The sequence below is a fragment of the Thermobia domestica genome, chromosome 4 (assembly GCF_964235325.1).
Source record: "Thermobia domestica chromosome 4, izTheDome1.hap1.1, whole genome shotgun sequence".
Taxonomy (NCBI): domain Eukaryota; kingdom Metazoa; phylum Arthropoda; class Insecta; order Zygentoma; family Lepismatidae; genus Thermobia; species Thermobia domestica.
The window spans coordinates 26,990,434-27,004,211 of NC_137457.1; the positions used below are offsets into that span (position 1 = coordinate 26,990,434).

At 35.9% G+C, this 13,778-nt stretch overlaps 1 protein-coding gene across 1 annotated transcript in view; it reads left to right on the top strand.

Annotated features, from left to right (window-relative positions):
* The first annotated feature begins 975 nt into the window (after positions 1-975).
* LOC145682710 (uncharacterized) overlaps positions 976-13,778 on the top strand; it is a 119,770-nt gene continuing 106,967 nt past the window's right edge. Inside the window, exons 1-2 of the mRNA XM_081754098.1 lie at positions 976-2,787; positions 4,227-4,472. Of these exons, the coding sequence (XP_081610224.1) occupies positions 976-2,787; positions 4,227-4,472 (2,058 nt within the window). The remainder of the gene's footprint in view (positions 2,788-4,226; positions 4,473-13,778) is intronic.

Sequence of the window (13,778 nt, forward strand, 5' to 3'; positions counted from 1 at the left end):
CTTTTTATTAAGTGCCAAGCAGAAATAATTTGAGGCCCATCTTTCTCTCCCCCCAATCCCACAATTGCGGAAAGTACGAAATGAAATCTTTGAGTTTTGCGTCCGATGCTTATGCCGGCTAGTCTAAAGGAGGCGATGATGATGAGAACTGAATGAAATTGTGGAATGAAGAAACTGAGAGGTAACGGGAGAACACCGAGAAAACCCACGAGCACGATGTTTGTCCACCACAAAGCCCACTTGGCACGATCTGGGATTGAACCAAGGATCCCATGCATCAGAGGTGAACGCTCTACCACTAAGCCACCGCAGCCCTTGGAAAGTACGAGAGGATACAAGGTACATTAATTCAGTTCTTGCTTCAACAGTAACTTATTTCTTGAAAACGAGGAGAAATATGTCAAAATGTGCTGCTTGAGAGCCAGTTTCTGCTACCGCTATTCTGACCCATTGTTATTTAACTTTTTTTTTTTTTTTTTTTTTTTTTCATGCAAACTCCACGGCTTTCCAATTCCCCAAACCTCAAGTTATAAAACGGAACTTCTTTCCTTCCTGCATCAAAGAGAAAATTTAAGATGAGCCATGACCAGGGAATACCGAATACCTAAGAGTTGGGGGTGGAACTAGAGAGTGGACTGTTTAAACAGAGCCATCATTGTTTTCGAATAAGGTCAAAGGAACATTGATCCTTCGGCGACATATCGACTCTAAATCGTCGGCATCTGGAAAAAAGGAAAACTTTCCGCTTATGTCTTCAAAAGGGATGAGAGGGAAGCTGATTTAGGTTTGAGAGGCAGTATTTTTGTGCAGTTTCTCTTGTACTTCTCCCCCTTCTCTCTCTCTCAAAGAAAATAAGTACATTTGGGTGGGGTCACATCACATCTTGAATCTTGGAAACCGAAGGACCGAAACCGAACCGATCTCAGTTCGCAACAGTGAGTGCTAGTGGATAGTGTTGTCGCCTGTTGTGTTATAATGGAAGTGGAATTGAGTGGTGACGAATTCGGTGGTGATAGTGGGGGGCGTTTAACACCGAAGAAAAAAATGATAAATCGTGGGGATGCAGCAAGAAGTGAACGTGCGGGTAGTCGCAAACAAAAATATAGAGCTGCTTGGGAAAACGATAGTGACTTTAAACTATGGCTGGTTCCCGACAAAGACATGTTCAAAGCTCGTTGCAAGTTTTGCAATGATTCCATGAGAGCAGACATTTCTGTTCTGCGGAATCACATGAAAAGTAAAAAACACGAAAGCGCGCTAAAAAGTGTTCAGCCGAAGTCAACTTGTATGCAAAAGTTTTTACAGCGAGGAGCTTCAACTTCTGCCGAAGCTGATGTTAAAGAGGCTGAAATTAAAATATCTGCATTTATGGCTGCCCATAACATTCCGTTTTCTGCTGCTAACCATCTCACGGAGATGTTGAAAAGTGCTTTTCCGGATTCAAAAATTGCACAGGGACTTTCCATGAAGAGGACAAAGTGCACTAATTTGATTACAAATGTAATCGGCGCTAGCTATAAGGAAGAAATCGCTGCTAAGCTTTGCAGAAGAAAATTCTCAATCTTAGCAGACGAATCTACCGATATAGCAGCATGTAAGACGATTTGTGTCGTGGTGCGATTTTACGACGATGAGGAAGGCCGCATTGTAACTAAGTTTTGGGACTTAGTAAATATCTTTGACAATGAAGATACTGTTTCTGAAGGTGCTACGGCTTCTCGATTGTTCTCAATTATCATGAAAACATTCGAGAAATATAAAATCCCAAAATCAAATATTGTAGGGTTTGGTTCTGACAGTGCAAACGTTATGATGGGTAGCCATGATTCAGTATCAAGTCGTATGATTCTGGAATGCCCAGGGATCAAAATTATGCGCTGCATTTGTCACTCCCTCCATTTATGCGCGAGTGAAGCTTGTAAAGTCCTACCGAGGCGTTGTGAGGATCTTGCCCGCAACATACACACCTTTATGAACCATAGCTCGAAAAGGCAAAACGAGCTTATTCAATTTCAAAAATTTGCCGAAATTGAAATACACAAACTCTTGAGGCCTTCACAGACAAGATGGCTGTCCTTGCTGGATGTTGTGGTGAGGATTCTAGAACAGTGGGAAGCGCTGAGGCTGTATTTCTCAGACAAATGGTTGTCTGAAAGGACACTAGCATCAGAAGAAATTTATAAGGATCTGCACGATCCTTTTGTGCGTTTGTATTATTTATTTCTAAAGTGGGTTCTTCCCAAATTTGTTTCCATGAACGTACACTTTCAGTCATCGAAAGTGGTGGTGACAACATTAATGGAAAAAATGAAAGTCACGTTACGTGAACTACTGACATCGTACCTAAACCCCGAATATGTAGCTAGGACCCCACTACATAAGGTGAACCCAGAGGAGTCAAAATATTTCATTAAACTGGAAAACATGTATCTGGGTATTGATGTAATGAGAGAAATATCTTCACCACAGGTAACAGCAAGGGCGGATCTTTTAGAAGATTTCCGCACAAGAGCCAGAAGTTTCATGATTGCCGGTGCTAAGGCGATTATGAAGCGCTTTGACTTCGAGGATGAATTCCTCTCTGGTATTTCGGTTCTGGAGCCAAAGAAAGCGCTCTCTGCTAGAGAAAGAGAAATCACGCCTTCACTTCTTCCTCTAGCAAATTTACTACCCCCTGCTGAACCTGATAATATGCAAGGAGTAGATGACCAATGGAGACTTCTTCCACTGGATAAACTTCCGGAAGGACTAAAAGAAGAGACGGAAATCGACGTTTTCTGGCACAAGGTAAGCAACTTTGATTCAGCACATTATTTTAGGCATGAATGAATAATGTTAAAAGTTACTTCAAAAAAGATGTTGCGAGAATCTTGATGGTTTCTAGTTTATCATTTCACTAGCGATGGGACCTGTAGTTTAACATGGAATCCGTACCACAGTACTCCTGACGGGAATCGAACTCAATCCCTCTCGTAAAAGATGAACACGTTTACCATTTAGCCATCGGGAATGTGTTTTTAAACATTGTCTTGAATATTTTTCTGTGATTTTTTGGAGCACCTTTTCTATTATTTTTTCCAAGTTAATTTAACAATGTTCAGGATTAAATTATCGAAAGTTTGATGAAGTAGTGGTTTTGAAGTCCCAATGCTTTGAAATAAATATTATGTTTTATGTATTAATATTTAGAGGAATGTAGTATTCAGTTGTTTGAATTGCGTTGAACATTAAATCATTATTATACACTGGATGTTGGACGTATGTTATCCACCAAATTTAATGTTTCTGTTTAAAACACTCCTTGAATAAACGTCCGTTTTCAGCACTGCGGCTATATGTAAGCCAGTAGCCATGATTTTCTTATAAGGGAAGGGCGAAAATAATAATAATAATAATAATAATAATAATAATAATAATAATAATAATAATAATAATAATAATAATTATTATTATTATTATTATTATTATTATTATTATTATTATTATTATTATTATTATTATTATTATAACCTATTAATGGGAAAGATGGGAGGGAAGCGAAGATGAGGAGGAAGAAGAATACAATTAATCGATGATTTTAAAAATAAAGACAAAAGAGAGGAAGCTGAAGATCGAAAAACATGAAGGAAACATTTCCAGATCCGAACCTAAGAAAGGAAAAAAAAAAAAAAAAAACATTTGTCCCAGGACCTGCCGACAGGAAGTGCCGACTTAATAATATTTTATACAGACACGTACTCAGGAATTTATTTCGGGTGGAATCCAAAACTTTTTGGGTGGGGTTTAAATTCAATATGAGGATAAATTATATTAGAATTATAAAATCGCCCACAAAATTAGATAAGTTTACAGAAAAGTCGGAATTTCGGGGAGGGTCCTGACCTCCAGGACCCACTCCTCTGCGTACGTCCTTGATTTTATCGGATCGCACCTCTGCTCTAGAGACTAGATCGCGCACCATTAATGTTTGGGGTCGCGAGTTTGATTTCCGGTAGGAGGTCATAGAAATCTGAATAGATAAAAGTGGACATATTTCACTTAAACTGTAGAGTTAACTTTCCTATAGGCCCGGTGCTGATTAACATCCAGAAATATTGATTTTACGCGCAGTTAAAGTTAAATCAGGTTTTTTTTTTTTTTTTTTTTTTTTTTTTTTTTTAAGGAATTAACAAATTGCGAAAGACTCATGTTCATCTCTAAAAATATCTTTTTTTCCCTTGTTTTAGGTCTCCCAGGTTAAAAATTCGGAAGGGAACTCAATTTACAAGGAATTGGCAATATTCGCATTAACGGCACTTTCGATTCCTCATTCTAATGCGGACTGCGAACGAGTGTTTAGCAAAGTGAATTTAGTAAAAACTAAATTGCGGAGCAGCTTAATAACAAAAAATGTAGCGGGGGTAGTTATGGCCTCACAATGTGTGAAGAAGGAAAATACATGCTGCATTAAATTCAAGCCAACACAAGCTATGGTGAGCTCATTTAATAAGAATACTATGTATGAAGCCAGGTCTACTCAGCCTGAAGACAATGAAGACCAGTTTTACTTCGAAAATACGTAGTCGGTGTATGCATCTTAGGAGGGAGTGATTTGCAATGTGTATATATGTATATAAGCGGTTAGTTTCCATTTTTATTTAATGCAGTGCTGAAGATATATAGATTAAGTGGAACAATCTTCAAGAATTGTGTATATATTATTAGTGGATAAAACAAGCATTACTATTCGCGTTCCAGCAGTACCGGTACCTGTTTCCTGGTAAGTAAATATAGTTTTAATATTTATTATAAATCTGAATGCCGTTCATACTAGCTTTGGAACTATGTTGTCTTAATTAAAAATAAATTCTGATCAAAGCAAAACACTTTTAAAATAATTATGTTACAGTTTCAGTAATGATAGGCCCTAGATACATTCGGCATGATGCAGTACCGAAACTGTAACACAATTATTAAAAGTTTTTTGCTTTTATCAGAATTATGGGGTCTATATATATATGGGGTCTATATATTCAGAACTTAATATTCTCTAGATAGTGCTCTGTCAAGATGGTCGAATGTACAGAATACATGAATATCATAAACGTGTTCATAATTTGCTGCGTAATATAATCTAATGCATTATATAAAAATTAAATCATTTAATTTACAAGTGTGTGTGTGTATGTGTCACTGTTAGGGGAAATCAAACAATAGACAGAATCTGCTACTTAACGGCTTATGTTTTTCTTATACAATATATCAATTATTATTAATAATAAAACTATTACAAAAGAATAAAAGCTATCAGCTGCATCACATTCGGGAAGAGTGACGTAATATTTAACGGCACAAAAAATTTTATTCTGGTTTTCACGAAAACAAAGATTAAAATTTGTTCAGCTCAATAAAATTCCGAGTCGATTTTCTCGGAAATTACGCATCAGAATTTATCCTTAAGTATGTTATTTTGTTAAACTCATTGCGATCTATCAACTGATATATGTCTATCTTTGGATACCATACCAGTTCAAGTTTACTATACTATTTAAGAGTTCATGATAAGTTTATGCTATATTTCATTAACTATGAACTATCATCTTGCTAGTACCCATAATGAAAAGCTTGATTATTGTATACTTCAGCATTAGTTTCATCTTAATAAGTAGCGTGGTTGTCGTCCAGCATCAATTTTTAGTTTACAAAAAGAAAAGAAAAAGTTTTTCTCAAGAACTTTGCCTGAGCTTTTACACCACTGACGCACATCACTTTCCTCTGCTCGGCAAGATGTATCGATTGGTATATGTCTGATCCTTGGACAGTTTTTCTGTTAAACGTTAATAATAATAATAATAATAATAATAATAATAATAATAATAATAATAATAATAATAATAATAATAATAATAATAATAATAATAATAATAATAATAATGGTGATGCATAATTTCGTTCAAATATTATTATACCAATACATATAAGAAAGAATGCTCATCTTATTCTTTTTTAAAAACTAATAATAATAATAGTTTCAGAAAATAGTAGTTTTCCAACTGATAAATAAACAGGGGGGGGGATTAATAATTGCTCTATGTGTGACCTCGATTTTTGGAGCGTACCATAATACTCTACGAAATACCATAATTTTGACCACTGCGCACAATAATTGTCAGCTTCTGAGTTGGCAGCCCTGCTCATTTCCGCGCTGCATCGGATAGGAGGTATTACTCTACCTCTAAACTGCATCGCCGAGGTCGTACCAAACCATCAAATCCTAAACCTACGAGCTGCTATAGACAGGAGGTCCAATTTATAGAGGAAAGAACTATTACACAAATTACTTATTTGTAATCTAGTGTACAAACTGTATAGTAACTTTTATAATAAAATAAAGGCGAGGGAAAACCCATGTACAGTTACTCTACCGTATGCTGCAATACCCAATTTTAAAGTTCAAGTCGGTACCTTAGTCCTGTAAAGCAGCTCTCTTAAAGGTGTAATAATGTGCTGGGAAACGACCTATACTTTGAGGGTTGTTCTTGAATAATGGCCTGTAGATTCACAAATTACTCCGGATTCAAGGCCTTATCATTGTTCAGAGATCACATTAACACTAGGCCCCGTCCTTCATAACCTGAGTATTACATAAGATTATACTGAGAAAAGTCCGTTATCCAGACAGCGGTATATTGTACAAATATACGGAATCCATAAGTTTAGTACGAAAATCTGTAAGGAGCATAAGTTATCCATATGTTTCATACGTACTCTACTTTTCCATGTTACAGAATGTAACATCATGCCACTGCAGGATGTCTGACATCTAACAGTTTTCCGCAGATTACATGCGTTTTCCTTATATTACGTATCAGCTATATGATATACATATACGTCTATCTGTATATGAAATAGTTACCGCCATATACAGTTCTTTCTTTTATACGTAAACATTGTATACTTATGCGGAAAATATTTATACTTATAACGGAAAATATTTATACTTATGACGAAAAATATTATGAAAGGTTTGTTTTCAGTTATAAGTTTCATGTAGGATGTTACATATGGTAACACATTAAGTTCAGAAACTACTTTATTAACGCTTGAAACCTACGTTCCTACGTATGTCACATATGTTATTTTCTCAGTGTGTAAAACACACCCACACGAGAAAGCAAAATGTGAAATATGTAGACACATAAAGATATGACTAAGTTTCGCAGGTGGCTACCTCGCTAAGCAATAGTTTTTACTGTATTAGATCTCCTAAAAATTTGAAAGATACAAATAAGAATTTGATAAAATCTAACTTACAATACATTTACAAAGCATTGTTGCCAGAGATTTTTGTTGTAAACAGTTCCGCTTCTTTATCAATGAGTGCACAATCTTAAAAAAAGTTTCAAACAAAAATTTCGAAACAAAAATGTTCAAACAAAAATTTTTAAAGAAAAAATTCGAACAAATTTTTTAAACTAAAATTTCAAACAAAAGATTTTCGGTTTTTAAACGAAATAAAATTAAAACAAAAAATAGTTCACACAAATTTCAAACCAAAAAAATTTCAAACAAAATTTTGAAACAAAAATTTCAATTAAAAATTTTGAAACAAAAATTTACAAACAAAAATTTCAAACAAAAATTTTCAAACAAAAATTTTGAAATAAAAAATTTGAAACAAGAAAATTCAAACAAAATTCTGAAACAAAAAATTCAAACAATAATTTGAAACAAAAATTCTTCAGAAAACTTTCAAACCAAAATTTTCAAATCAAAATTTTCAATTTTCAAATACCCACACACGTGAAAGCAAAATGTGAAATATGTAGGCACATAAAGATATGACTAAGTTTCGCAGGTGGCTACCTTTCTAAACAATAGTTTTCACTGTATTAGATCTCCTAAAAATTTGAAAGATACAAACAAGAATTTGATAAAATCTAACGTACAATACATTTAACCACCGCAGTGAGAGGGAAAGGCGGTTAAATAACAACTTGACTGTACGGATGGAAAGGTAGATATTTACTTTGTACCCTTAACTCACAATTGAAAGATACCGAGTAGCCTATGTTAAATAATTTGGCAGAGGCACAGTATTTTAATGGCCCTAGGCTGCAAAACATTTAGATGAGGTCTTGTCCGCACCATACACCCGCTACCACTTGCCTACACTGTAGATACACTGCACTAGTGTTCCAGCAAAGACGAAAAATAGAGACATACTTCTTTAGAAAGATATCCAATCTTGCGAACTCAGATCTCTGGTTCGAGTTCGATAAATAAACGTGTGCCTGTGTAAACTCGTGTCCTATAAATCGATAGGGCTCTAGAGCACGAGTTCCAGCTAGCACAAGCCTCACCGAAGCTAATGAGCGTGGGCAGGAGCTACTACGAGCCTAATTAAGGATAGCGAGCTCGAGTCGATAGAGGTTGATGAACGCAAGATCGAGCTAATAAAGGTCTCCTCAAGGATAATAAAAACCTGAACTAAAATGAGTGTGAATCTGAGTTAGTGCGAGCCTAATTAAGGGTAGCGAACTCAAGTCGATAGAGGTTGATGAACGCAAGATCGAGCTAATAAAGGTCTCCTCAAGGATAATAAAAACCTGAACTAAAATGAGTGTGAATCTGAGTTAGTGCGAGCCTAATTAAGGGTAGCGAGTTCAAGTCGATAGAGGTTAATGAACGCAAGATCGAGCTAATAAAGGTATCCTCAAGGATAATAAACCTGAACTAAAATGAATGTGAATCTGAGTTAGTGCGAGCCTAATTAAGGGTAGCGAACTCAAGTCGATAGAGGTTGATGAACGCAAGATCGAGCTAATAAAGGTCTCCTCAAGGATAATGAACTTGAACTCAAATAGGTGTGAATCTGAGTTAGTGCGAGCCTCATTAAAATTAGCGGCGAGAGCAAGTCGATAGAGGTTAGTGAACACCAGATCGAGCTAATAAAGGTCTCCTCAAGGGTAATTAACTCAAATGAGTGTGAATCTGAGTTAGTGCGAGCGTCATTAAAATTAGTGACCACGCGCCCTATTGAGGATAGTGAGTATTAGTCTCCATTACCAATAGGAACAGAAAATAACGATTCATGGTACCAATACAAATTACGGGACAACTTAACCCAAGAAAGTACATTTATAAAGCAGCCACACTACATAGGATTATGTAGAATCTTTAAACTCACAACTGTTTCGGAAAATGCATGTGCATAAGTTTGCTGCAATGTCTGTGATCTCATGGTAACTGAAATTGCAGGAAATGCTGAATATGCAAGCCATATAGATGACTTTCTGCCCTCCACTACTACCATTACACTGATTTCACACAGTGATACTGTATATCAAAACTAGACACAACTCACTAGCACACTCACTATAAGGGATATTTCATCGACACCTGCGAATTCCTGAAGTTCATAAGCACCAATTGAAGATTTAAACGGTACATTTCGTAATCATGCTCTTATGTGATTTCCCGTCAGGAGATACTGTCAAATAGCGAGCTTTTTATTGTCAGAAAAGATCCTGAAGTCTTCCACAAATAATAAAGAAGGGAAGACATTTAGGCGTTATGAGTTATATCAAAAAGCTTGAGAACGATATAAATTGTATAATTTTGGGTTTTTTCTTCGTTGTTGAAGAAAGTGCAAGTTAGATGGGAGTTTCATTTGTGAAATGACTTAACCGATATAGTCATATAAGAAAAAACTGTTAGTTGTGATCCAGTAAAACAAATAAATAGAAATAATAAAACTAAAACACAAAAAATTAAAACCCATTAACTTCCAAAATATTTTAAATGAAGAGGTGGAGAAGTAAGTTTATTGTTCAAATATGATTAAATAGAAAATGGTCTTACAAATGTGTGATGGAGAAAACTCAATTCAAAACACCATATCTTTGTTTATTTGGAAACCTTCAGTTGTTTCGTTGTTAAGAGGAAAAAGTTTTATCAATTGTTCGATCTAGTAGCAGATCGAAATTTATAGAAAATTTATTCACAGATTGAAATTCTTACTAACATGCAGTAGTTGTATTTTTCAAATTTGAGATTTTCGGTAACTTTTTGTAACTGGTTCCAGAACAGAAGGAGATTTCATAATGCTTTGGATCGGCATCACTGGTTTCAACAAAAGAGTTGTCATTGCTAAACCCGCAAAACTAGAGGACGACGTTTGCAAGTTGGCCATGACTAAATTGGGTAGTCAGTTGTTTACTGCATCGCCCCTATGAGCCTTTATCAGTCATTGAATACGAGCCTTATGCCGACAACCATTCTCTACAGTGTTGCCGTCGATTCGTCACTTACTCCTCTTAGCACTTGTCTCAACTCACTTTCATACTACGCCCGATGTCGCTAACACAACTGTTAGGGCAATCGATGCACCAGATCTTTGGCACTCCAGACTTTGAACTTCGTCAAACACATAAACCTTGGCGTTTATCTATGACGGGTGATCCATAAAGAAAGACAATAAGGAGGATGAAGTTCCATAAGCGCCTATGTTACATACGCATCTTGCAAGCGAGGCTTTCGAAAAATAACCTTTTCGGCTTCTTTTCTTAGATAAAAGAGAAGAAAGATATCTTAGCTGTTGTTAGAGACAAAGTTGTTAGTTGTTGTTGAAGCCAAAGAGTTAGTTGGCGAAACTGTAACACGTGTTGAATTTTAACGAAAATATATACTTTTACTCAGCAAATAATACGTTTATATTTAATTATAACAAAGCAAAGCTTCTACTTATGAAAAATAACACTTTTAAATTCATTTTATGTTATGCATTTAGTCTGATAATACAATTTTAGTTTTTAATTTCCTTCTCTCCCCGGTGTAAAAATATAAGTGAGTCACTGAGTCGTTCAAATGAATCGATTAATTTTAGTGAGCGAACTATTGAGCGGCGATCTCAGAGGTGAATCGGTTTGCACATTACTAGTTTGTACAGCGGTGGACACTTCTAAATGGTACAGCCATATGGAGATTTACGGCTAAGGTGTACCATTTAGAAGTGTCCACCGCTGTACAAACTACCTATTTTACGGACTATAATACGTACTTTTTTTTCGAAAAATACCCTCCAAAATTCAGGTGTGTCTTGTACTCGAAATTAATATAAATATGTCCAGTGTGCGATTTAAAATTCACGCCAGTCTTAAAAATGGCCATATATTCGATGCTGAGGGAAACCTATCTCTATCTGGCAACCAGTGGCAACGGTTGGACGTTAAAAGTGGGGGGCAAGACATGATCTGGATATTTTATATCAATGTTAGTTTTCCTGGTTGCTTGTAACACTTTGTTTGACGAAAGGTTGTATAACTATTAGGATACTGTCTTTTTCAGTTAAAATACCGTATATCTTGTTTCATATTTATTAAGTAAATTGACAAGAGCAACGCAAGTAGATACTAGCCCTTTGTACTCTTAAACAACGAAGGTGTAAGAAGAGATTATATTCCTTGCTCATGAATATCTGTCTGGAAAATTGTGTGATGAGATTAGGGTCCTATTTAATAACAAACTGGCAAAACAAATAAACAAAAAGGATAATGTTAATCAAATAATCATAGTAATGAATAATGAGGCTTGTTTTGCAGAAGTTATATTGAAACTGGAAATTAATGAACAACTTATATTTTTAATTCCACGCATGCTATTATATGTGTTATTACTCTTAGAATGACAGTGAATATTACAAGCATATGCTACGACATTTAAAGAAACACTTTTGCAGCTTCCCGAAACATGTTCGCTGCCATTAGGTACAGTTTTCACTTTCTTGAAATATATCAAAACTCAGCAATACTTAGTCACTCCACATTTCAGTTACACAAAATAATCCTAAAACCTAGAATTATGCTGAATTCACTAAATTTAATTGTATATACAAAACTGTATATATACACCCCTAAACTCGTATATTACACTGCAAAATTAATATTCCTCACTGAGCTCCTTCGTGGCTAAGCGGTTAGTGTACACGCCTTTGACGTGGGAGATCGTTGCTCGATTCCGGGGATTCGGGGGAGCTCACGTGGTTTGGACTCCACGTTGATCATTAACTTCACGTCTCATATAACTTCGTTGCTGAACAGGATGTTAAACTGAAAAAAATCAAATCAAAATATTCATTATTATTAGAAAGAAGAAAATACATTTTAGGAACTGTCGATTTTTGTGCAATTAAAGAATAACTTGTGAAGGATTTCTTCTCTTGCAAAATGTTATCTCAATTAGTTCCAGAGCAGCTGACTAACATATCGAGCCCTTGCAAGAAGAAATGAAAGTACGCTCGAATTGTGGCGCTCCAATAGGTTAATTTTTGGGCCATTTTTATTGGCAATTCAAACGCAATTCCTGTAGCTTTCTTAATTCCACAGGAAGACAACCAATACGTACTCATGGAACGACAAATATTTTATGGCACCATTTTTTCTATGAACCAATAATACATACAAAACTACTGTATATATTTCCATATTAAACTATATACATTAATGGGTAATTTCAATAAAGTGGGGGGGAAACTGCCCCCTTTGCCCTCCTAATCGCCGCCCATGCTGGCAACATTGGATTCAACTGGCAGCAGCAGTGCACCGATGCGACGAATATGAGTTGAGAGGATTCACAAGCTTGTTAACATTGTCTCCCTGCTGCTCCGCCATCAAGGGCGCCGAATTCTCTGTAAATTTGTGGGGGGGGGGGGCATTCAGATGCAGAAGGTATATATATGAGGATTTTAAGACAAATTGCATTCAAATTATGGCAAATATTGCATATTCATAAACACACTAGGGGGGCCCACATGAGCTTTGGGGGGGGGGGGCAGGATCGACATCCTTGCCAGCCATCACATACCTACAACCACAGTCTAGAATATACAGACCGTAAATTCTGCGAAAAACTGGAAATATGGCAAACCGTAGCGCCTCTAACATGCAACGACAGAACTAACCAGTCGATCTGTTAGTCGACAACCCATGACGTCACGCTTCAAAACCATGGTAGCTCCAACCCACTTACGACAAAAGATTGTTCTCCACCAAACGTGCCATCTAATAATAAAAATGGTAAAAATGTTACGGTATTTTTTTAAATGCTTAAAAATTAAGGTGCGACTTATAGTCTGTAAAATACAGTATCTGATTCTCATTCCAGATTATTTCTTCTGGTGAAAATGCAATTTAGATCGGAGAGAACCACTGGTCCTTCTCGCGTATCACATTAAGATATAATTTCTTTTTCTCTGCACAGAAACGCTTAAGTGATTGACTTACAGAAAAAAAAAAACGTTATGTAGAGCATGAAATGACAAATGGTAATAATTGAGAATATGGACTTTCGATTCATTTAGCACGAGACGCCTGAAAAAGTTGTTTTTACACCTCGTGTGATTCACCAAACTGACTTCATCAGTCTTAATTGACATTGAAACTTGCTTCGTAATGTTCATTTAACTCAGACTTCCCATATAATTGGTTGTTGGTTGTTGAAAAGAAAACATACTTTCTTGCATAGTTCTGTGCTTACAAATGAAAATCTCAGTCGAAACACAACGCTTTCAAACCACAAGTGGTTTACAAAATACAAATACCATTAGTTTTAGTATTTATTGAGTATAAGAATGGAATTTCTGGAGAAAACAAATGAAATCTTTGAGTTTTACGTCCCAAGGCTATGCCGGTTAGGCTAAAGGAGACGGTGATGATGAGTAATGAATGAAATGGTGGAATTAATAAAGTGGGAGGAAACAAGAGAACCCCGAGAAAACCCACGCACACGGTGTTTGTCCA